The following is a 26,571-nucleotide window of genomic DNA, read 5'->3' on the forward strand; positions in this document are numbered from 1 at the left end:
ATTGCAGTCCATGCTTCGTTGTAAGTCGGCCTTGAGACGTATGATTGTTGGTGCGGAGTGGTCTTCCTCATCCTATGCTGCCACCCCTGCAGGGAAAGATATGGCAGACTGCATTTTTTATGAGTGAGACTTTTGGGTCCCTTGTGATGAGATAGTGAAGGTAAATTTTTTATAAATTCTACAATTTAACTTTTTGTTTTATAACTTATTCATCATATTCTCTTATTTGCTCATTTTTCTAAATTAAAAAATATTTTCAATTTTGCAGTTTGTTAAGCCCTTGGTGGTTTTGTTGCGAGTTGCGAATGGAGAAAAGTCCGCAATGGGCTACATATATGAGTGCATGGATAGGGCGAAGGAGGGCATCAAATCCGTCTATGAAGGAGATGAGAGCAAGTATGGTCCCATTTGGGAGATCATTGATAGGAGATGGCATCATCAGCTTCATAAGCCCATCCATGCAGCAGCCTATTATCTGAATCCGGCATTCCCTTTTATCCCTTCTTTCAAGGCTAAGGTGGAGGTCCTTAATGGGCTATACTCGATCATGGAGAAGATGGCACCTGTCGGTACTACTCAGACAAAGCTTATTCGAGAGCTACAGTTGTTCTCAAATGCACAAGGGGAGACCTTCTCTCGTCCTATCACCAAAGAAAGTAGGACAACTATGATGCCAGGTAAAAATAAATTGTAAGGCTTAATTTTAGTTTTATTGTATATTGTTAAATGAGTTTATGAGTGAGACTGATTTTATTTTTTTTTCTCATTTCAAACTCAGATAATTGGTGGAGCTTTTTTGGCCCAATGACACCAAATATTCAGAAGTTGGCCATTCGCATCTTGAGCCAACCATGTAGCGCATTTGGTTGTGAGCGCAATTGGAGTATGTTTGAGCACATACACTCCAAGAGGCGCAATAGATTATCTGTGGAGAAGATGAATGATCTCGTCTTTGTTCACTACAACCTCTGCCTAAAAATGAGAAAGAATGCATTAGCTGACATCTCTCCTATCATTCTAGATGAGGTTGATCCTGATGCAGAGTGGGCCACTGAGACAGATCTTGCGGCTGTCTTTAGTGATGATGACACTAATTGGATCGACCAAGTAGATATAGAGGCTGAGGTTGTAGCCATGGCAAAGGAGGAGCGGAGAGCACGAGTAGAGACAAGAGATTTAGAGGCAGATACTGATAGTGACACAGATGTTCCTGATGTTGGTGAGCATGGCATGGTGTCACGGGGAGCGGCTATGGCTGCCGAATCATCCAAGACCTACCTTAGACGCCTTTGCAGGGGGTCGGGGCCAGAGGGTGCACGCTCCTCTAAGCCATAGGCTTGTAGTTGTATTTACCTTTGGTATTTGTGTGGAACATTTGATGATGATCATATGATGACATGGATTTTTTATTCCATGAGTCTTGTAATATTGTATACATTTGACAATATTTATATATCTATGTTTGTTATTTCCTTCAACTACAATTTGTTTGCCACATATGGGTAAACGATTAAATGCAAAACGTAAATGCACAGAACATAATGGAAATATATTAAAGAACCAGTTTTTGTATTAATTCAACAATCCATGTACATCAAGTGCTTATAACATTACACCCAGATAAGACTATGATGATACTAAGAAGGAAAGGTATGCAATATATAATACCCGAAGGGGTGCGACCAACTGCCCTTCAGGACGACTAACTGACTGTCGTAACTCATAATTACCGACAACAACATAACATGACTTAATAATATGCAGGTTCTACAGTGCCTGACGGGATCCTCCTTCCTGTCGCCGGTGAATTTCGATAGCTTCTGCCTATTGGCCATTGATGGGGGTTGTGTCCTCGGAGGTGGCTGTGTCTGTGGGGGTTGTGTCCCCGGAGGTGGCTGTGTCCGTCGTGCACCCGCGCCACTCCCTCTGGCGCCGGTGGTGTTTCTTGCTTGAGTGACTGGGGGTACAGCGTTTTGTACCCGCGTGCTTGGTGTGATGGGTCCCAAGAGGGGGTCCTGTCTGTGATGTGTCTGTGCCTCCTCCGCACCTACGGTCGTACGGTTGCCCTCCCCTCCATTCTCACCCTCGTCCTCTGCTCGCTCCGTTCGGTGGTCCTCCATACGCGGTGTAAGGGATAAGTTCCTGAACTGATCCCGGGTCTCTTCGACTAGATTCCTTCGTAGCCTTGTTTCCTCCAAAAACTCTTCATGGCTTCTCACCCTACGGTGTTCTGGCGACGCGTAGAAATTTTCTTCGGCTTCTGCACCCTTCGTGACACCTCCTTGGTTCCCTCCGGGCAACCCTTCAGCAGGTCGTCCTTCGGCAAGTTGTCTCAGCCTCCGTCTACGTTCTACTTGTTTTTCCAGAATCAAGACCCTTTGTGTGGCCTCCCACACCTCACTTTTTGCCTTCTTATTTCTATCTTTGTTTAATAGGTTGGGCATTAATTCCCGTACATCTCCATAAATGGCAACAACACATAAAAATAGAACACTTCTTTATTAATTCATCCCGTCGGATACAATTTGTGTCAATAGTAAGACACCATTATTATAGAATGTTCTTTATTCCTCCTGGAGGTTCAAGGTTCAATTTCCCCTTGGCCTCGTGCCATCACGCTCCGCTTCCCAGCGACGACTATTTTCTTCGTACTGTTGGACGACTTGTTGGCGTCACTCCTCACGGGCAATCTCCTCCAGGTGAGTTCGTTGTGCTAGTGATGCCTGTGCAAGCAACCGAGGGAGGTGGTTCATCAACCGATTCGCTGCGGGGCTAACTTCCAGTGCGATCCACACTGCACTTGTTGGGATGTCAGCCTCCGTGGCCTCCCTTCGGACATAGGTCTCGATGGCCACCTGAAGCAGGATTGAGAATTCCCTCGTTGCAGTGTCTTCTCCGTCGTAGAGCTCTGTTTGCGCGTTGTCGGCCTCTGGGTTAATCTCACCAACGGGTAGGCCCATCGTGTCCGTGCGCCATCCGCTCCTTCCTTTCCCGAGGATGTCTAGACAACGGCGCCAAATGTTTGCCACATATGGGTAAACGATTAAATGCAGAACGTAAATGCACAGAACATAATGGAAATATATTAAAGACCAGTTTCTGCATTAATTCAATAGTTCATGTACATCAAGTGCTTATAACATTACACCCAGGTACGACTATGATGATACTAAGGAAAGGTATGCAATATATAATACCCGAAGGGGTGCGACCAACCGTCGCGTCCAACTGCCCTTCGGGACGACTAACTGACTGTCGTAACTCATAATTATCGATGACAACATAACATAATATGACAACATGACTTAATGATTATTCCTGGCAACACAATTTGTGTTTATGCTTACGTGATTGATGTATACTTGTGTATGTAATCAAATGAGCCGAGTTTGATGATGTTATTGTGTCTTTAAGGTGTATTCAATAAAGGGTGCATGAAACAAGTTTTAAATCTTTAAAAATCTCCAAATTTCTTGAGTTTTTCACTTTCCCGAGTCTAGCCGAGTCTAACTCCGAGTCCCGAGTCCGAGTCCAAGCCGAGTCCGAGTCCTATTTCTTTGCCTAGAGGTGAAATGGAGATGACCATTCACCTCCAAGAGAGTTTCTGCAGTCACCTTCAATTTTTGAGTTTCCCAACTTTATTCATTTTAAATTAAACATGTTATAGATTCCTAGAAGAATAAAAACAAAACAAAATTTAAAACAAAACAAGAGAATTCATTCATTAAAAAGATTAAGTAAATAAAAAACCAAAAACTTGAAAAAACCCTACCCCTTTTCTAGAAATCTTCTTCTACGATCTCCTTGGCAAAAATGAACTTTTGCAAATGTGTGGGAATAGAAAACCAACAAGTTTAGAATGTTTACTAATCAATCTTCAACTCTACTCATGCAATGGCAAGAGAAAAAAAGTTCAGCAACGATGGATAATATTTTTTTATTTTCATTCACAATATGAGAAACGAGTTTGTTTTTGTCTTTGAGATGTCATGAATACTATGTTTTAGGGTTTGGGGGGGCAAATTTTGCCTTTTGGTCCATATTAGAAGTTAATTTTTTTGTAAAAAATTTAAAAAGTGGCCAAATTTGTCTCTTGGGAGCATGTACCTGCCAAATTTGCTACGAGAATGCCCAAGTTTGTCCTAGGCAGACTTACAAGTGAATAGTAGGACCCCGGGCAGCTCCAACAGCAAATCAGACCCAAACTAGGGTGCAAAGCCCAGCGGATCAGAAACATATTTAAAAATAAATAAAATATTATTTTATTTCCTCAAAAAAGATATATGTGGAGTTTTTTTTGAAAAAAGGTTACACATGCTTTTTGAAACAATTCCTTTTATAAGAATGAACATGTGTTCTTCTTCTCTTGAGAACAAAACCCTCTCAATTTTTAAAGCTTTAAGGATGAAAACCCTCTTGGTTTTTAGTTAGTCTCATTCAAAGATTGACAATACGCTTCAATGAGTTCTTAGTTTCAATACTTCAATTTTTTGCATGCAAGATTTTCCGCATTTGTTTTTAGTTTTCAATGCTCTCAGTTATTGTTTCAGTTTGGAGTGTTGGAGTATATTATTATCATTGATATGAAAAAATAGCAATTGCTGGAGAAATTGACACCTTTAGGCTGTACCCACTTTGCACACTGGTTGGATTCATTTATGATGTGTTATGATCTATCCTTGAGTTGTTAATATCCTAATTTTAATTATTTGTGTATGTTCTTTTCTGCCAAAACATTCTATAATCCACCACATTCATTCCAAGCCTCTTCTTATACCTAACGCTAGAGTAGAAATACAACATTTCAAATACCTAAGCACACATATATTATCTGCACCCCCTGCTTTCCAACATAAATGAATAGCCTTCATGGATTTTTTACCTCTTCCTATTATATAAAAAAGTTAACTTGCTAAATATAGTAGTGTCTAAAAATAGAATTGTTGCAAGCACTTGAAGAATCTTCTAAAACATGGCACACCCTTTGGGACCTCTAAAAAATTACTTCTGAAAGACTTTGATGCCTTGGATTTGAACAATCTCCACTTCGGTCTATAAGGTAGAACTTCAAAGCACTTTGATCAAATCTTTTGTGATGAAAACTTGGAGTCTGAAAGATGGCTTGTTTCACTGCTTGACTCAGGGTTTTGGTATGCAGATTTTGATCAATTCCATCTATTGGGAAGAGAGGAAAACTAGTGTAAAATATTGTAAAATAGCAAGAACATTGGAAATTTTGAAGGGAAACCTGATAATATGTCTGTAAACACTACATATAATCCAAAAAACACTTCACAAACCACCTTTAGACTTGCAAAAGAATGAAGAAAATGCCTTGTTTCTTCTGTAAACAACATTGATAAATTGCCTTGAGCATGTATGATGAATCACATGAATATATGGGCCACTTCCATACTTTTATACCTTTTCTTTTTTTTCCTTTGGAACTACCATTACCTTTGCAATGATCATTTAAGGTCTTACCATTCTTTTCACTTCCTAAGAGAATTTTTTGTGTGGCAAAGGCACTCTTAATATGCATCTGGACTGATCAGAATGCTTGTGCAGAAACTTTTGGTTTGAGCAATGAAAATGTGCACTGGAGGAGTTTTCAAATGGCTTTGCCATCACATTTGTGCACCAAAAGTTAGAAATAATCACATTTTTCCTTGCCTCAGATTTGTGATATTTTGCCACATGCTCATTGTTGTTTTGCAGAGAAAGTTTGTGATTTTGCCACTCAAAATGTGTGCCACCATTGAAAACATGTTAAAGTGCCATCCTTGAACCATAAGCACAGTTCACTTTTCACTTGAGCAGAGAAACTAGATGGCTAAACCAAGGGAAAATTACACCTACGAGGAGATCTTTACAACTTGAGACAAAAGCAGAGAATGCATTTGGTTTTTCCATTGAAATTGTAAGCCAACGAAGAAAACATTTGGCAAAGCAACCTAAAGTGGATGCCTAAGCCTCATGTGCCCATTTCTGATGTAAAGGCAAAATACACTTTAAGTCTTTGTGAAAAAGAGGAACTTTGAGAGTCATTTGTCAATCACTTTGGTACCTTGTCAAATTGAATCCTTCATGGCCTTCACTGTTTCATGCTTTCCTCTCATTTTTAGTAGACATCATCAATCAAAAACCACATCAATTCTCACCTGAGACCAATGCAACTTCAAGCATCCTACAAGAGTCATTAATTGAAAAGCAAGAACATGACACAATGATTTTGCAGCTTGCCCAAATAGCACTATCATTGACCTTGATTTGACACCCAACACCCAAACGATGATAATTTGATGACAAAAACAGACACCAAGTGGTACAAACACTGATTTTTATATGGAAACCAACAAATTTGTTGTTTTTAAACTGCATTAGGTTGTTGAGACTTGATTCACATCACACACAATCAGTTTGAGATGATTTGAGATGAGTTGTGAAGGTGCAAGATTTGTTGAGTGCTTTGGTCATTAGTAACCAATGGAGTGCATGAAGGAAAACAATTTGACAAAGGTAACAAAAGGTCAAGTCATTGATCATAGATGATATGCTGTGATTCTGTGGAATATCTTCTTAGTTTCATTGAGTCCATCATAAATATGATTAGATTTGTTGATTTGGATCAGTTGTATTTGGGACAAATATATGATGGCATAGACTCTATGATAGAAAAATAAGGGTCATAATAGTAAAAAAAGGAGAATGAATCAACAAAAGGATTTTTCAAAAAGATGAAAAAAACTATTACTGAGTGTTGGAACAAAATAACCACACCCTTGCATCTCTTTGTGATTGTATTGTCTCCCAAATACCATAGGATGAAGATACTTTCCTTGAATACAAGAGTGGCACCATATAGAAAAATTCAAGTTGTTGAAGGGTACATGATCACATTTCAAAGAATCTTCTCATGTCTAGAAGTGGAGGATATTGTTATGAATGAGTCTAGCAACATCATCATGTCACAGAATCGTGAGCTTAACACTCTTCAAACAAGTACAAGGACAGTCATATAAGGTGGCACCTACATGGGAGAAGTTCTATTTGTTCCAACCTCTTGTAATCGAATTTCTATCAAGTAAGCTTTTCTAACTTTTTAACTCTCTTACTATTGTTTGTCGATATATGTTACATTTTATAATTAAAAATGCTGTATTTACTTTGTCTCCAATTTCAACAAGTTGTAAATATTTCTTTGGCTAAGAAAAACTAGAGTACATACTCCTTTATCCACTCAATTAAGCACAACTAGTTGGCTTCAAAAAAAAGTAGAAGATTTGATCTATGTGCAATCCAATTTGCACCTCTTGTCACATAAGGAAGTAGAGGACAAGGGGCAACAAAGAACTGGGTGTAATATCCCCACTTTGAGATAGAATTTAATAATAAATGATAATAATATCCCCACTTTGAAATAGAATTTAATAATAAATTATAATAATATCCCCACTTTGAAATAGAATTTAATAATAAATGAAAATAATAAAATTCAAATATAAAATGATATAATTAAATATGATTAATTAAAAATTAATTAAGTTAATGAAAAGTCAAAAGACATGAAAGGAAAAGTTGTGACTCCCTCAACAATGATATATAAAAGGGAGAAGAAAACCTCATTTGAGGGGGGGATAATTTGGTAATGAGAAGTGCATATCTGATTTAAATAATAAGTGCAGATTTGATTATGAAAGGTTGTGTCCCTTTCAAATGGTAGAAATAATGAAGAGTTGCACTCTTTCAAAGGGTGATAATGGTGAAAGGGTGTGTCTCTTGCCAAAGGGCATACATGATGAAGAGGTGTGACCTCTCCCTCAAATTGAAAGATATAAAGAGAAGGAATCAAAAGCATCTAGTGAGATCACCATTGATAAGATCAGATCAGAATTGTTATCAAATTACAGGAAGTAACATTTGTGTTCTTTGTGGTATGCCTCTCAATCTACAGGCGACATCTACAGTGCGAACTCCAACCGCAGGCTACAATCCGCGTACAGGTAAGAGAGGTTAAGAAGTCTTAAGGTATATATCTGTGTTGACATGTGTGCCACACACGCACATATATATTAATGCATTTTTATGAATACATATATCTCTAATGATTACTTATATGAATGTAGCAATAAAGATAGGAATCTATGTAGAATATAAAGATTAAAGAATATGTAAATGAAGACGTAAATTATGGAATGGAAAACAGTAATGAATTATAAAATGTAATATTAATGTGATTATATGATGGAGGCTATAGGGAAGAAATTCCCTTAGCCTAATGGAGGGATTATGATAATCCCTAGTAGGCAGTATATACTGAATATCTATATGCATATATATGGCTTGGTTGACTAAGCTCATCCAAGAAGAGACGGAGCTGGCCGGTCCCCTCGGATGGACTTGGATGATGAGATGCATCATCCAAGGCAAGGAATTGACATATGGTCTTCCTTGGATGGCTTGGGTGTAAGAAATTACACCCAAGACAGGAATCGAATTAACCTTCGATTTCTTGGATGGCTTGGGTGTAAGAAGTTACATCCAAGACAGGAATCGAATTAACCTTCGATTTCCTGGACGGCTTGGGTGTAAGAAATTACATCCAAGACAAGAATCGAATTAACCTTCGATTTCCTAGATGGCTCGGAACCAAGATGGGTTCCAAGAAGGCGAGGTTCACAGCTGCCTAAGGACATATCTTCGTATGGCATTCGTATCCTTTTTATTTTAAAGAATTGAAAGTAGCGTTAATTAAGTAATTGAACTTTAATTGCAAATTAGATTAGTTATGTATATATATTTTTGTTGTGTTCTAACAATCTGTTTTGCAGGACAATGATCTCTAACTAGTAGGGACATTACACTGGGATGCAACCCCTAAGTGTGCTGGCTTGAATTCATCTATTGCACAACTTGCCACAATCACTTTAGAGGATGAAAACCTCCTACATAGGATGTATCTAGTGAGAGTGACATTGCAGTTGCTTGTGATTCAAACGAACCAAGTGATAATTTTGATGCTCCTGATGAAGAGCGTATAGATTATTGATTGTATAGTTGTATTTACTATTTTGTATTGATTTGACATATATGATATTACATTGAAATAGAATTATCAAATAACATTTTCATTATCAAGTGTATTCTCAATTTTGTACAATTTTTTCATAAATTATGTATTTTTATATTTTTAAGATATATATAGTATGGCAGTACCCAGCTCTACAGAACTTGGGGGAAAAATTTAATCTACTGGCATTACCCAAATGCTGAACTTATACCCATTCCTGGCAACTTAGATTCAGACCCATATGTGGTCACTACTGAAAAGCATACATAGGAGCAAAAATCAAATGGAGGGACAAGATACCTATGGAGCCATTTGAGAACAAATTCACATCAAATTAGAGGTGAAAATGATAAATGGATGACACCTAAGACAGAGAGAAGAATATGCCTATGCTGTATTCTGGGGGAGGCTGAGCTTGAATGCCACTTACTCATCGACTGCTCTTTCCATGGTGAAATTTTCAGCCAAGTACATCAACATTTTTGAAGAAAACTCTATGCCTGCCCTCTTTAAAGAGGTGAAACTTGCAAAGTAAGGGGAATTTCTTGTCAAAATTAATCATAGAAGGGCCACATTCCAGATGGAAGCTACAGTACTGCAAATTTGAACCTCGATTGTTTCTTTGTGGACTCAGATGTTACATTAGGTCAGAGCTTTCGATTTGTGTTCCTATAAAGTATTTTGATCTCATGCACATTATTGAAAAGTTAAAATCATTTGATTCTCAAAATGTATAGATAGATCAATAAGTAAGAATCTGATATGCTCTAAGTACAATAGGATCACATTTCAAAAGTCATTTATATATTGTCAAAGACAAACTCAAGAAAGCATAGCCACCAAATTTACCATGGCTATAGAGTACCCCTGCTTTTGCAACGATGATATAAAACTGCTTTTTTCATGGGGCTTAAGGCATGCATTAACATGTTCTCTGTTCTTAATGCCCGCCATTTCAGCTACACTTGCCACTGCCTCTTCCCTGTCTCCTGACAATATAATTGTTTTTATTCCCATTTTCTGAAGCCTGCATCATCGATGTAAGTAATTTTTTGTTAAAGGCTCAGCCAATACAAGTTAGCAGCAAGTTTACTCTTGCTAAATATTTCCCTCAGAAGAAAACCAATGGACAGGTCCTACAACTAGAAAATAGTTTTGCAAGAAAATGATGAATGAGGTAGCTTTATTTGTCTGTAGAACTTACAGACTTATGACACGGAGCTTATTTATTCTCCTTTTTAAATGTACTCATGCTTATAATTTATGCAACCCTCCAAGTAATCCCTTATATAGTTACATGTATACAAATATTGATTGTTAAGGAACATATGCATCAATTATGATAAACTGCTAGTTTGAAATCAGTATTCCATATGTTTGCACAAATGTAAAGTTTACTTAGAGGAAAACACATCAGAATTGCATTTCACCAAAACCAAAAAATGCAAGATAAAACTTTGCATAGAAAATATAGGTTTTCAAACTAGAGATTTAAGTTATAATTTCAGAAAACTATAATTATTGAGAATAGGCATATGTTTGCCTGTATGTGTCTATGCATGTATATATATGCTTATGTTTGTGCATTAATGTGAGGGTGCTTATACAATCTTGCAGTGCATTTTCCAGATTTAAAAAAGCTCAATATTCATATTAACTGATAACTCATATCACATTTTTCAGACAGCAGAATTTAATTTAAAGAGTTCAAATAAAGCTTATAAATTACCCACTTCTAAAAATTTTCTTCAAGCAAACCATTCTAAATCATTAATAAATACCCATCAAATAAGCAAAACAGGTTAGATGGTAGCATTATCGTTACAATATAATTCAATTATTCTCACAATCTAGCTAGGTTGAGATCCAAATGTCAATTTTGCTAGCTACATCAGAGATTCATTACTACTGTGTACTTGAACAAACTTGTCTTTCATCCTGGTGATAGGAAACTGAAAATATTTAACTAAGCATATGTCAAAGAGGATAAATGCAAACCTCATTGCTAGATTTTGCTAATTCTTTTGTCAACACAAGTGGACTATGGTACAAGTTGTAGATTGGAACAAGTGATGTTTGGGAATAATCTGAACATTTTCATGCCAAACTACTATTTGGTTGCTACGTGACAGGAATATTTAGCACTGTTAGTCCATTTAACAGTCTCAACTGCCTTAACTACTTGATAATTGGTTGTGATAACTTCTCTATAATGAAATTGAGCTCAATTCAAATAGAAGAAAATGATGGTAGTATTTTGTTTTTTGCATCCTATGTGTTCTGATTATTACTCAAGATTCTGTGTCTTCCACACCTACAAACATTGGTCTTCAGTCAGTTGCTATAAATAGTTTTTGATAGCCTGATGGTTGTCTTGAGAATATTAAGAGAACATCAATGTAATGACCACCCTCAATATTTTTTTTAATTTTTAACAATATGAAAAATCAACATAAACATATAAACAACAATATATCACTCAATGGTTGAAGTGGAATACGCTGGTACAGGTCTGTTATGCTGAAAGATCCCTTCTCAAACAGAACTGGATTTTCTTTTTTTTTCTGATTTTGTTTGTTTACTTTGTCTGATATTTCTTTGACCCACGAAAGAAAGTGATTGGTTTGGTTTGTATTATTTTTTTTGAGTTTTTGGTGCCAAATGATAATATAATGCTTAATAGGGAAATAAACATAACAATGACACTTTTTTGGACTTTTCTACCATGAAATAATAGACTGGCTAAGAAATCAGAATTCTGACTTTTATGACAGCAATATATAAACATCAGAATTTAAAGAATTCCATTCTAACAAAACAATCTGAGCATACCAGGAGTCCAATGCTTGCCAGAATAGGGGTTTATTTGAAATAACTTGAATAGAACTCAACAAATGAGTCTCCAATGTGATTCAAAGGCTCCAATGGAGTTTATTTGCAATAACAATAAATACTGAAAACAAATGAGATGAATCTCCTGAGAAATGAGCCTGGCTTCTAGGCAAGATTATTGAAATTCCTTTATTTTCCACAAAGAAACACTGATCTAGACCCTGTATGATACCTGATGCCTGCAGATTGCATCCAAACCCTATAGGAATGGGAAAACCATTAAATTTGAAACATTTCCAGCCCTCTTGTATGAAGTTCGACCCAAATAATGAAACCAATGGCCTGTAGACTGTATGACCAGCATAGGAATGGTACAGTTGAGCTAAAAAGTGGTATGGCTGCCTTTGGATCCGCAAAGTATAATCCAAAACCCTTGAACAAGGTCTGGAATAGCTGATAAAATCCTCAATTGAAGCACAAACAGGAATTCTATGTGAATTCCCCACAATCATGAACTGGGTTGGCAACCAATTCAGAAATCCTCGAGGAGTTTTCGTTCCATGGAGGATGGTATGCTGCTGAAATCCATTAGCAGAACTCTTCCAAATTGCTGATATCAAAATGAGTGAATGAATGAATAAAGGAAGTCAAGCAAATGATTTTATCAAGCCTCAACCCTAGCCATACCAAATAGGGTTTATTTTATTTACTTTGTGGAATTTATCAAAATTAAACTCTTCTCAAAAGAGTTCAACCCTTTATGAGGGTCTTATTCCTCATTCAACTTTAACAGTTTTTTTGAAGTTGCAACTTTATTGACCAGGTGGCACCAAGGGGGGAAACTTTATGAATTAAGCACTTAATAAACTTTTATTATAAAGTCACTTTATTATTATATCTAATTTTAGCTTAAAGTGACTTTTATGAAATTATAACATAAAGTGCTTATAATCATAAGTCATCTAACCACAAAATTGGCTAAATGTAAACCCCTTGCTAGCACTGACATCTCCTGTTCACTGAATTTGCCTGCGGAGATGAGTAACAAGCAAATCTATGCTCCTGAGTGATCACTAGGCAAATCTAGATGGTCCTATTGAGTCAAGACCATCTAAAAACCATAATTTCCTTTTTCTTAAAATCTCTTGAAGCTTTCTTGTTTCATCCTTTAGAATGCTGAATTTGTTAGACATTTTGTCATATTGATGTCAAGTGTTTTTGTCGGGCTATTTGCTATTCAAGCTAGAGGGTTACTTAAAATAACATTGGACTGACTTTGAAATGCTTTTCAAGCTACTGTTTATTCATTAGATTTTCTCAGTTTTGGTTGAGCTGCTTGACGTGCTCAAGGTGCTTGAGCTGTTTGACGTGCTTAACCTGTTTGACCTGCTTGACCTGCTTCAGCTCCTTGCCTAGTTGACTGCTTGAGGTGTTTGGCTATTAGCTTGAGCTGTGTGTGTCTGCTTCAGCAGGGTGTATGCCTACTTGTCACTATGTCAGCAGCTATGCCAGATTTATGTGCCATGTCAGCTTTGTTTATTCAAAAGGAACAAGTTTCTTTTATTTTGTCATGTTGGCAAAGCTTTTAATATGTATCGTATATTTTAAGTTAAGTTACTTTTATGGTGGCGGCTCATTTTTGAGACAAACCAGAGTCAGACTTAAACTTTTTTTGGAAGCGACTTCTGTACCTTATTTAAAGCAGGGCATTATAGTCGTATTTTTGGAACACAAAAGGAGGAAGACATTTTTCTTTGACCAGCACGTAGGTGTCTTTACTCCAGTTAATTATATGTATGCTCGATATTCTTCTGACAAGGAAGTCGTGGCAACGCACATCTAGGGCTATAAATCTTTAAAACTTTATGTGGTGCCTGTGTGGTCAATAAAAATGAAGTGCCTTGTTTTATTTGCTGAAGAACACGATCAGGGAGGCACTTTTTAAATGATATTATTTTTGCACGTATAATTTAAAAGCGTAGTGGAAGCGATATTTAATTTAAAAATTAATCGGGTGCGTTTTTGGTGTAGCAGGCTGCATAGAAGCTACATGAATATCTTTAAATGAAATCATTCTTTTCAATTCTGTGATATATAGATATCTCCTTATCTGAAGTAAAAAATTATTAGCGGATATATGGTTAAGGAGGAATAAGGCTTTTGTGTAAAAATATAGAAGATGTTGAGCCCACGTTGAAGAATATTTTTTTATCTTGAGCTACTGTAAATGCTTTTAAAGTCGTGGCTGCAGGTAATTAAGTTTGGTGTAGAGCACATGGTATACATTTTTAAAAGGTAGCTGTGTATGCCGTTTTTAGACATACTGGTTTTGAAAAGTAGTATTGTTGCCAACAGGCCCAAGACGTATTAAGTGTGCTCTGGAGGTTGTAAGAAACTAGGCGATAATATTAGCAGGGAATTTGAAACGATAGTATATAGTCCTTTTGAACTATGGTGCAGTTTAATATTAAGATTTCGGGTTCTTAACGGAAGATATTTTATATTTTCTGTGTGTGCACTTTGTTCAGTGAGGTAGTGCGACTGGTGGACTCTATATTTTATAGTATGGAGTTTTCAGCATATATGTGGTTAGTGAAAAATATGTGTTAAGATTTCTGTGCACATACACTTCACAAAAGGTTAAGATGACTGCAGAGCTGAGAAAAACATTTTTCTAGCGTATAAGTTATTAAAGTAACGGTGTCAAAGCTTTGGGTTAGAGCTGGATGGTAGTGTTGAATCTCTTTCAATATTCATGAGCTCATATTTTCTGAAGTACAGCAATATCTTTATGTTGGTTGAGCTGTTTGAAGATTCGAGAAAAATCTGATATTGTGTTGTGGCCTTCAATTTCTTTAATCATCTGTAATAGAGGTTGGTGCCTCATCTTGCTGGAATTGGTGCTTCAGTTGTTTAGGGATAGGTGTTCTCTGAGAGTTGGAGCTCTCTTCTGTAATCAGGGTCGATGCCCATACGAGTTAATGGAAGTCTTTTGATGTCGTAGTTTTTCACCCGAAAGGGTTTTCCACAAGAAAATTCTGTGTACTTGTTTCTAAGTCTTGCTTGCAAATATACATTTTTGTTTCAGTATGTTTCAAGAGTTATTAGTTTGTTTTAAAATGCAATACTGATTCACCCCCCCACCCTCTCAGTATTGCTTGTGTAATCATCAGAATTCACCTAACTCTTTCCATTCCCAACATTTGATACTCGATCTTAACACTAGGGCTTGTAATCAGCCACATGACTGTCAATTTTGAGTTAAAACCTATTTGGAGAGACTAAAATTGGCACAAGAACCCAAAATAGGACAACTGTTCCACAAGTCTTCCCAAAAGAGAGTAGTTCTTCCATCCCTAATCTCCCAAGTAGGGTATTTGGTGCTAATGCTTCTGCGCAACAAAAGGGAAAACGTAGATAATCGAAGCCTTTGAAGGTTTTGAGATAGCCAAAATTCTGGAACAATCATGAGTGTCCAAATACTTATTTTTGTAAGATCTTAGCCCATTTTAATTTTGGCTCTAAGAAAAAGGTCCATATCAATTTAGCCCCAAAAGTCTTATTTGAGACACTTGATATCAAAGGCCAAGCAAACCACGCTCCTTGGGTTTGCAGATATAGTTGTAGGAAATCAATGGGAGTTTCTTCTCCTCTGAAGAACCATGCCAGAAGAAGTTTCTCATTTTCTGTTCCAACTTGTTCCCTATCTTCAAAAGAAGCTTCAAGCATGATGACAATGAAATAAGGATGGAAAATATCACAGCCTCCAATCTCATAACTCTTCTTACACAAGAGAGCTACCTACCTTTCCAATAAGAAATCATTTTGGAGCGTAACTAACAAAGGGTCCCAAAGCTTTTCAAAGAACATCCCCTGAAATGTGGAATTCCCAAATATTTGATTGGTAGGGTCCCCTTTTTAAAGTCAAGAATCCTCAAATTTCCTATTGTTTTAGAGGGTTAGTGAACAAGAAAAAAACTTATGATTTTACAAGTTTGATAGTCTGCCCTAAGCAAAAGAATCGGAGTTCACAGTATTCTTTATGATTTTTCCTCTCTAAATTTTGATGCACCAAAAACCATTGTGTCATAAACAAACTGCTAATGAGAGGGGAAAAACATCCTTTGTGACCATAACCCTTTCCCAATTTCCATTTTTGGAAACCACCTAAATGGATCTACCCAGAGCATCGACCATTATGATGAACAAAAAATGGGGAAAGGGTATCCCCATGATGAAGCCTTCTAGAAGAATCAAAAAAACGTTGAGAATTGCCAATAACAATTACCAAGTATCCTGGGCTAGCAATAAAACTGAAAATCCAATCCAGCAATTGCTTGTTAAACCCAAAAAGCTTCCACGACCTTGAGTAGGAATCTGTAGTCCACTTTGTCAGAAGCCTTCTTGAATAGAAATTTCCTTCAAATTAAAAAGCATAAAATCCTTTGCCTCAAGTTGAAAGAGCATTTCAGCTTTTTACACGAAGCAAACTGAAAGGATATATATTTAAAATTCATTTTACATGAACATGAACCACCCCAAAAATCACTGTAAAGATAGTAAATTGCAAGTATGTAACATCTAGATTTAGATTAGTTTTTATTTTACAAGGAGCTTCCCCTTCTAATTTGTGTCACACTAAAAGGTGCAATCAAAACACTAACATCTTGTAGCACAAAATGTTCTTAATTTGTTTCCTCATATTCCAAGGAACAACATTGAAGAGAAGATTGAATTTATTTTAACTAGTGAACTGTCTAGAGGTAATTTGTCATTGATCTCAATCAAATTTCAGCCTTTTGGTTTTCTTTAGGAGGTTAGAGCATAGAATTTTTTCCTGCGGCTTGCAATACAGCAAACCTTTCCCCTCCTTCCATGGCTAGTAGACCATGAATACGACCATTTTGGTGTACTTGCTGCAGAAGAAGGAAGTACTTGCTCATGATAATGAATAGATAAGAGTTGAGGGGCCTTGTTGCCTAAGGTCTATAGATGAGTGAAATCCATGCCCATTATGCCCTTTGATTGTTACTTTGAAAAACAGAATAGTAATGCAGATTTGAATCCATTGTACTATTTGCTCAGAAAAAACATATGCCACAAGAGTCCATACAAATGAGGGACACAAAATAATGATCAAAGGACTTTGACGTATCGAACTTGATTATTACTCCATGTCGTTTATGAGTAGCAACCAGATGTATTCTTTCTTGGACTCCAATGACAATGTGTGTGAACTAATTTTTAGGACAAAGGCAAATTGAACACTTCATATCATCTCTTGGAGAAGGAATTTCCCTTACCATGATAAGTTTTGCAATGATTTTGAATGTCATAAAGAAAAGAGAGATGAGTTTGAAGCCATCTAGCCTGTTCGCACCTATGGCATTTGGAATCAAAGGTAATTAAGTGTCAAGTTAAGCCAGCATTTCTTCTTGTTTGTTGTTCCCAGTTAATGTAAATATCTATATATGCCAAAACAAATACTCGTAGATATATAACCCAGAAATGAAAAAGAAAATTCAATATCTGTTATATATGGAAAAGGAACACTGAAAGAACCTGAGAACTGTAGCCTCTGCATCGTCACGCAAAACATCAGCTACAGCAATCGCTCCTATGATACCTTTTCCTTCTCGCCCAACATAAACCACTGACTTTGATTGCTCCAAAGAAGACTGTTTTTCATTCAAAAATATTTCTCTTATACGATATTCAAGATCATGATGATCAAATGTTCCAGTTTGTTTATTGAAACATCCATGCACCCATTCCATTGAACCAACAGCCACTAGAGCTCCTTCTACTTCAGCTAGAGCACCAAACCCTGGCTCTGTAAGTTGTCCTCGTGTAAAAGGAATGTCCAAATTCAAAGACTCTGCCTTATCTATAATGGCTTTTGCAATAGGATGATTGGTTGTTTTCTCAACTGCAGCAGCAAATTTTAGTATCGTTTCCTCATCATAATGCAATGCAATTACAGCAGCAACAGTAGGTTTTCCCTCAGTAAGAGTTCCTGTCTATTCTTCATAAATGTACATATATCAGCTTAAATTGAATAAACAAAAAGAACAAGCATTTAAAGAACTGCTCAACAATGACATTAAAATCGCAATATTGACACAAGCATTGTTCGTAATGTATACTTTATCAAGTGCAACTATATCTACACCAGCCAAACGTTCAAGTACATCCCCTCCTCGCAACAGAAGCCCACGCTTTGCTCCTTCAAGATAAAAAAAGATAAATTAGTACATGTCTATTATGGCAATCAGCAATAGTCAATACCATAGCAGTTCGTCAATAGAATTTTTCAAAAGAAAGAAAAGAAATATTCAAATGTCATGGATCCATGGCCTAGGAAATGATTGAGTAAATGAAATAAAAACATATACACTAGAGCTGAAGCTAAGCAATTTCCTTTTCAATGTCTGAACAGAGCTATCGTACCAAGGGAGGTTCCGACAAGGACAGCAGTGGGAGTTGCAAGACCAAGTGCACATGGGCAGGCAACTACCTAGCCAAACAAAGAATAACAGAAAAACATAGTAAATTAGGAGTACTGAATTCTTCTTCTGTGAAGATACCACATCATACCCAACAAACTAGAACTTTAAAAAGCAGTAAGGCATGATTTTGATTTTTATCATACTAGTAGAGAAGACATCATCAAACACTAGTGTGAATGCATCATCAAACACTAGTGTGAATGCATCATCAAACACCAGTAGTACTGTTTAGATAGAACTATCAAGACTAGGGAAATGATGTTTATAAGTTCAAGTTCAGGTCAATAGCAAATATGAATGCAGACAAACTTACATTTGAAATTTCATTTATTTCCATTTTAGCAAGATGTGACTGGGAATGTGAAATAGTAGAATGCTAAAGGTCGTTTTTTGCAGTGAAACTAAGAATGCACATTCCTTGGCATAAGTAAGACATTCTAAGAAAAGATGATTTTATAAATCTGTTCTATGAGGATGACAGAGCACTGAAATTCAACAAACGTAGACTGAATATATTGAAGTCCAGTGGAATTATATCTTACTAGCACATTAATAGCAAGCTTCAAGCTTAGGAGGAGCGAACTTTCTTCAGGTCCAGCAAGATCATTAAGCAACACATTAGGGAAAATGCTTGACCCAAAATAATGCCTGCATCAAGGTGAATTTAAGAAACAATTATGAACAATGAAAGTTTTGAATAAAAGTATAGCTCACATCAACACATTGGAAATCAAATCTACCTTAGTAAAATTAAGGGCAATCAACAACAAAAAATCATTACAAAGAAAACATTGCTTGGGATGCATTGACAGTCTACCTAAGGACATCATCATTTCAATGCTCAAATTTATATAAAACTTGAGTTTTCCAACTCTTTATTTCCTGTTTTTGTAATCCCCTTCATTAAAAGTGTCTTTTAAATGTACTTGAGTTTTTGGCAACTGAAAATATATTAACTAGAGTCTAGACATCAAAATCTTTCATTTTCTTTGTTATGGCTGAAAGTTAACAAAAAAATAATCATATATATAAGCCCATTGGCTAGATGACTATGAAAACTGTTGCCAAAAAAACCACCAACCCAGGAATTCCTAGAAGAGATTAAAAACTTGGAATAATCACAAGTACCTTAAATGGAAAAAACCCCCAGATCAAGCAATCAAAATATATTAAAAAAAAGCCCTGATCCCAGTGTAACCAAAGGTATGGATGGATCACAGTATCAAAAGAACAAACAGGAGGAAAATAAATCATTCCAGTGCCTTCTTAAGGTATTCGTTTGCATAAGCTGCCATCATTTTTTTAACCTGAGAATATTCCACTTGAAAATCACACTCAACCGAAGTCATTTCACCCTTTGGGTCCACAAAACCATCATAGATTATCTTATCCCATTTCTGCAGATTCATCATTTATCCATCTAACTCATCCAGGGTGGGAGAACCACAGTTATCACTAGCTCTAGCATTAATACCACAAGTCTGAGCTACCTGGGCTATAGTGTTCTAAAACCTGTTACCATGTTTGAGAGCATGCAATATTTATAGGCACAAGCGTCTAAATTCTAGTAGCTAGAATCTTAGCAAAAATTTTGTATGAGATATTGACTAGAGTTATAGGTCTCAAATTTTTAATAAGAGATCTATCACCATCCTTAAGAAAAAGCTTCATGATCCCGTTATCAATATCCTGGCCAAGGGAACCTACCTGTAGGGGTTCTCTATAACAGCAAAAAGATTGTTAACAACCCAATCCTTACTGAGATTATAGAACACAACAAGTAAACTATCAACTCCAAGTGACCTAACATTATTCAAAGAGTCAACAACTGAATTAATCTCCTCCAAAGAAAATCAGCTTCCAACCCTCAAGCATCCTCCTCTAGAACCTTTTTGGGAATTACTTTGTTGCATAGGTTTCTAGGCCCCTCAATATCTTCATTGCTGCCATCAGAAGATAGTGAAGCCCCATAATGGGAGAAAAAGGCTTTCTCATATGAGAAAAAGGTTTTCTTAAATTCAACAAGATCATAACACAATGACCCACCAACCACAATTGATCCAATTTTATATCTTATATTCTTAGCTTTGATCATTTTTAAAAAGTATCCAATGCCTTTATGGCCATAGCTTGGCGAAGTCATCACAGACGTAATTCTAGTACCTTGGGCCACAAAATTTTGGCACCACCTCGTCTCATGTTTAGAGTTAATCAACAGCTCCTGCAGATCCTTATTGTCCAGATCAACTTGAAGCCTCCAATTAGTCATGTGAGCTCCTCTTCCATTTCACTAGCAAGTCTATCAGATATTACCAAAAATCCTAAGGAATCTCTACAAGGCAATACAATCAATCCATAAATAGATGACTTTGAAGTTTATTAGGTTTTAGAACCTTCCAAGATATGATAAAGATATGGACTATAATGAAGAATTCTCATGCAAATTTGACCAAAGCAGACCCATTAGGAATTATCTTGGATTGGTTATACATGGTGGGCAGACTGATGCTTGAACTACCAAAGGGGCTAGAACTCAATCAAATTCGGGCATTGTCAAATTGGGCTCCAACAACTGTGGTGCTGCTATCATACATATGTGTTGATTATTGAGATTTTTTTAAGATTTCAATTTGGATCGATTCATATTTGCAAGCAAATCAGACTGATATTTTGTTAGTGGCTGTTGTGAAGTGTTTTCAAAATTCAAACCATTTGTCGTTGCATAGATTGTATCTGTTGTTTTAAGGGGTTTCTAAGGCGTCATACTACTACGCCTAGGTTAAACATTGTCATATATCATTCTCCAATCAATGAAATATCTTTTTTTTGTTAAAAAATCCTTACCTTCAAATTCACCTTTATAACTAATTAATCTAAGTTGTCTTTTAGTTCACCCTTTGACAATCCAAATAATGAATTATCTAATATTTTAATTATTTTCTGCACATTTGCCTAATGTTGCAGAAAATATAAAAATAGTCCGAAATTGAATTCTGATTTTGCCAATATACTCTGAAGCTTACTAAAAATCGAACTTAATGAAAATTGATGTTTTCCAAAAATAGACTAGTTCTCCAAGTGTGGAAAGCACCTGAAATGTCAAAACTTCTTTCAATAAGAACCAATGGATTTAACTTGATCTATTGAATGCAATGCCATTATCTGAAATCCATTCCAAAAAGGTTGGCAGTCACCAAGAAAGTCGGAGCCTCCAAAGATGCTGGAAAGGCTTACATAATGCCAAAAAATGTTGCAAGGGTCAAAGATGCCTTCCCTATTGAGAAAGTAGAAATTGGCACAGCAAAGGTGGGTAATGACAGCCACAAGCAAGCTAACATGGAGAAAACAGCCTACACAAAAATAGCAAGACTTGAAAGAATAGAGATCCAACTTGCCAAAGTCAAATATCAGCCACATGAAGAAGTTTGCAGCGAAAGACAAGTGAAGAGGACTTGAGATGATTATAATGATGCTCATTTGGAGGTTCCAGCTTCTTTACTTATAGTGATATTAGAGTAGCACAGAGAAAAACATGGTAGTGACCTCATTTTTATATAGAGCAGCCCTCAACTTTGTCAGAGATTGAAGATGTCCTCAAGCATCTAAGAGAATACATCATTTGTTGACAAAACAAAGTGGAGAATATTGTAGATTTGTTATAGCCCTTATCTATTCCAAATCAGAAGTAGGAAAGCATAACCATAGTTGGCAGACTCCGCAAGCACCTCGCAAAGCTTTTTTGCTAGCAAGTCAGTCATTGGAAAACTCGTGAGAAAAACATGCTGATTTTCTAGTGGGTACTCCCCATAAACTTAGTGAATCCATATAAAAAACTCACTAGATGTCCAAAATGTAAAACGAACCAAAAATGTGGTAAAAATGTACTCTCCATTTTTGCCCATAAATAAATGAACACCCTCACACTTCCTCACACACCAATTGAAGAGAAAATTTGGGCTTATTGGAAAGATTGGTACTCAAATTTGAAGAATTTCAAGGGCAGGTTGTTGACGTGGCTAAAGTCGGATTATCAACTCTCTCCGATCAACACAGAATAGAAAGTTGAGTATCCTATCCTCTCTTGAATAAGGAAATCCCTAATGTTGTTTTAAATGATCAAAGGGGACAAGCTCAAGGTTCCAAACTCAATGTTCCAATTCTCAGCAGTTTAATGTGTTTTGATGGTAACACAAGGGGTCTTACATATGCAACAAGCTGGCATGCATCCGACGATGCTACGATTCTCAAACTAGACAAATAAATAACAAAAGAGAAGGGTTTAGGGATCCTAAGTATGATTATAGTAATGGCTGGTGCTACGGGTAGACAGATTTCCATAAACTAATCCTTGTTTTGCCAGAGACACCCTCACAACTCAACAAGAACAGTGCAAGCTCCTAGGAAATTAAAGGTTTTCAGACTATGGACATTCTTCCAAGCACCGAATTCTGGCGTAGCTTGAAACAAATACCCACAGTTGAACTAAGCATAGCTCTGGGTTCAAACTAACCATACACGATGACCTGCAATCAGCAAGCCCCCAATGGTATGAACCGGAAATACATCAAATACCCTCACACTTCACTATTAAAATCACTGAACTCTAATTCTAATCAGTTGAAGGGAAACCATGCAAACAGAAGAAAACCAAAATAACAAACTACCATTACAACAATTTCTTACATCAGTCCTATTCTACTCCTAATCTGCATACTGCTGAAACATCTAACTATTCTCATATCCAACTCCTAAAAACCTAACAAATTCTAACTTCTAGCTATCTAAATATTCTAACACTTTACAAAGAGGCATTGCCTTTTATAGATTTTTAAATTCAGATCAAGGACTAGGATTGAATCGATCCAATGGCTCTAATTTGCCTTCTAGAAGCTAACCAGCTTTAACCCATGCCTAGTAACTTCCATAAGTTCCCAGCTGCCAATTTCAACCATTTTCTCAGCTACCGGCCATTGTTCTATATTAATTTGGTCAATTAGGTAGCTAGGAATAACTGACCTATGCCCCTTCATTTTACATGCATTAATGGGGCCCATGGGTAGTTATTTACATTAAAACAGTTCAGTTTTACAAACTGGTTTTCTGGAATCAATTTCAGCTAAGTATTTTTGAGTATGCATACATTTGTAGCATTTTGTGTGTTCTTTTGTCTTCAATCTCGCTGGTGGACTTTAAATTCTTTGGTGGTGACAAAGGTCCTTTGTTGGTTCTGTTTTGCATTTGGCTCTGCAACTTGTTCTTCATCAGTGCCGCTTCGTAGTCCTCATTTTGATCCTGCGTGTTGCATCTTCACTTCTCGGCTTCGATCGTGATCATGTCCTCAATATGCACTTTAGGTTGCCACCTTAGCTCTTTCCAGCAACATCGATCTACAAAAGCGAATTCAAATTGAATCAATCACCTTGAAAAATTAAAATAATTTTGACAAATATTAAATGTTTTCAAGGCAATGTTGGGCTTCGTTTAGGCGAAAAAGAGGGAAAAACTCGGCTTTGCAAGCCAAATTGCGAGTTTGAACACATTTTATTTTTTACTTGATTTCGCCCCCTTAGACATTTTAGAATACAACTTGTTGAGTTGGTGTGGGGAGAATTTTGGCTTTTTTTGGGAAATCGCTAGAAGGTTGCATTTAAACATCTTTGTTAATTGCTTTTATCATTTTCCTCCTTAGGCAAAATTTCGTCTTTGTGAGCACAAATGCGAAAAGGTTGTATTTACATTCCGTCAAAAAACCCCCTCTTCTCTCCCTTCGATTCATTACTTAGCCATTAAGGGGAGAAACTTGGCATTTAGAAGAGAAATGCAAACATGGGCCCTTGTGTTTTCCTCTTTTCATATTTTATCGACTTTCCCCCTTTCTTTTGTTTTATACTTATTTTAATAGGGAAAAGTTTGATGTTTGTAAAGACATTTTAAAACTCTCTACCTCACCCAACTTTTTGGCATTATTATCGGGCATTTTGAGGTGATGGAGGCCCTTTCATTTAAACACCAAGGATATTTTGCCTTGGCTTATGTTGCTAAAAAATTTGCGGGGCTTAGTTCAGCATTTTAATCGCACTTGACAAGCGAAATTAAGCAACGATTAACACACAAAACTCGAATTTGTCATTTTATCTTATTAATGTTGTCTTAGTGCTTTCATCGGGATATTTTCGGTTTTGAAGGCGCTATCTAGAGGGTTTATTTCGGCATTTGAAGGTGTTTGGAAGATGAAAAAGAAATAAACAAATTCAAGGTAAAGTCACGATTTCCATATTCGGTAAAAACTTTGGCCTTTCAAAGCGAAATGATAGAAGATTTGATTCAAAACACCACGATCCTTGGTTTCGTGCGCCCCAACTCAAATTGTGACCTCACTCGGGATTTCAAAACGCGTCTTAGACATACTTATGAAAATGCCGAACTTTATAATCTCTAGTGCCTTCATTGCTTCTCAGGGTCTTCTTTGGCATATTTTCAGCGATGCGAAGGGGTTTACTTCATTTCATGAATGTCGACTTTGGTTTGGCCCTTCAACATGTTTGCGAGGTTTCTGACGAGGCTTTCTCGATGATGCAGGGGCAATGGAAAGGCCACAAAATTTTGACTCCAACAAGCGACTTTGAAGGCATGATTACAGGTGAAGCTTCTCTCTATCGGGCAACAAGAGGGGGGTCCCCTTTCTAGGATAGGGGTGTGTGTGTGGGAACAACACAGGTTAGTACAAGAAAAATAAATAAATAAATTGCAAGCATTTAAATTCATTTTGACTACTAAGATCTAGTATATAGGTTATAAAAGAATCATAATTTCCCAAAACTTAGTAGTATTTAGAATTTTACTTCCAAAAAAATGGATGCATCACCATTTTTTGTTCATTTAAGCTGAATTTTTGTTGACTGTTCTTTTGTATAGATAAATCATTTTTCTGATTTTTACCTTTTGGGGGGGAATGAAATGATTAGTTTATATTGAATTTATGCTGATTTAAACTAAATTGTTGATTGTACTAATTTTATGCTAAATTTGTACTGATTAGCAGTAATTTATGTTGAATCTATGATTGATTTTTTGTATTTAAAAAATTAAAATGTTGTAATTTCAATTTGTACTTATAAATTAGTTAGAGTGGCAAATAAAGAGGCCTTTGAATCAGGTTCAAGGTCAAGCTCAACCCAATCAATGCTGGTTAGAGGCACTGCTCCAACTGAAGCTAGATAACAATACTTGAAAATATGCCATACAAGGACCAAAACCTAGGGCAATCGTTTACATCAAATGCAAGAAGCTATATCATGGAGGTATAAATCACCTCAAGTTCCATCTTGCAGGCTTTACTCATCGTGATGCCAAGCTCTATACTAACACCATATAAGAGATAAAATAAGAGATGAATGCACACCTCAGATTGGCAAAAGAGAAAATATACAAAGGGAGAAGACATGGGTAAACATAGCAACATCAAGGTCCTCAAATGCAAGCAGAAACAAATGCTAGTGGTCAAGGTCCTCAAATGCAAGCAGAAACAAATGCTAGTGGTCAAGGTCCTCAACGTTTTGGAATTTCCTTTACCCCAATGCTTAAGTATTTGATTTCCCAAAAAGCCAATCTCTACTGCACAATGGGTTCAAGGACTTTCCATTACCATCATACCCCAAAACTTTTTGTTCCCTACTTCCTAATGGCAATTATTATCTCAGTATCTTGATCCCCACAACCCCAAAGGGCTTCCAAGCTTTCTTTTCCCTCAATGTCATTGCATTAGGTATTCCAAAACCTTGATACCCACTTCCATACTCCTTTGCTTCCCACGCCCTCCAAGACTTCCATTTACCCTTTCCACCTCCTCCCATGGTACTTGATCTCCCCCATACCATCCTCTAGCCCCCAAAATAAATTTTTGCCCAATACCGTTTGTGTTCTCCCTACTATCATCCTTCTTGCATTCTCAACCTTCGAATTGCAATTCCACAAACTCCCAATGTCAAACCTTCGTGCTTTTTCCCTATCTACTCCCTGTAGCATTAAAAACCCTAGACCCCAACCATTTCAATGCACAGTTCTACCTACTTCACTATACTTCAAGAGACACCAACAATGCTCATAATTGACTACAAGGAAATTGTATAACCATCCAAATCTTGACCAAATGCAATTGGA

General features: G+C 36.7%; 1 protein-coding gene across 1 annotated transcript in view; it reads right to left on the reverse strand.

Annotated features, from left to right (window-relative positions):
* LOC131066775 (copper-transporting ATPase PAA2, chloroplastic) overlaps positions 1 to 26,571 on the reverse strand; it is a 173,706-nt gene that overhangs the window by 39,411 nt on the left and 107,724 nt on the right. Inside the window, exons 10-14 of the mRNA XM_058001614.2 lie at positions 18,954 to 19,059; positions 18,353 to 18,419; positions 18,049 to 18,128; positions 17,465 to 17,922; positions 9,920 to 10,097 (exon numbers count right to left, since the gene is read on the reverse strand). Coding sequence (XP_057857597.1) covers positions 9,920 to 10,097; positions 17,465 to 17,922; positions 18,049 to 18,128; positions 18,353 to 18,419; positions 18,954 to 19,059 — 889 coding nt within the window. The remainder of the gene's footprint in view (positions 1 to 9,919; positions 10,098 to 17,464; positions 17,923 to 18,048; positions 18,129 to 18,352; positions 18,420 to 18,953; positions 19,060 to 26,571) is intronic.

Source organism: Cryptomeria japonica, chromosome 2 (assembly GCF_030272615.1).
Source record: "Cryptomeria japonica chromosome 2, Sugi_1.0, whole genome shotgun sequence".
Classification (NCBI taxonomy): domain Eukaryota; kingdom Viridiplantae; phylum Streptophyta; class Pinopsida; order Cupressales; family Cupressaceae; genus Cryptomeria; species Cryptomeria japonica.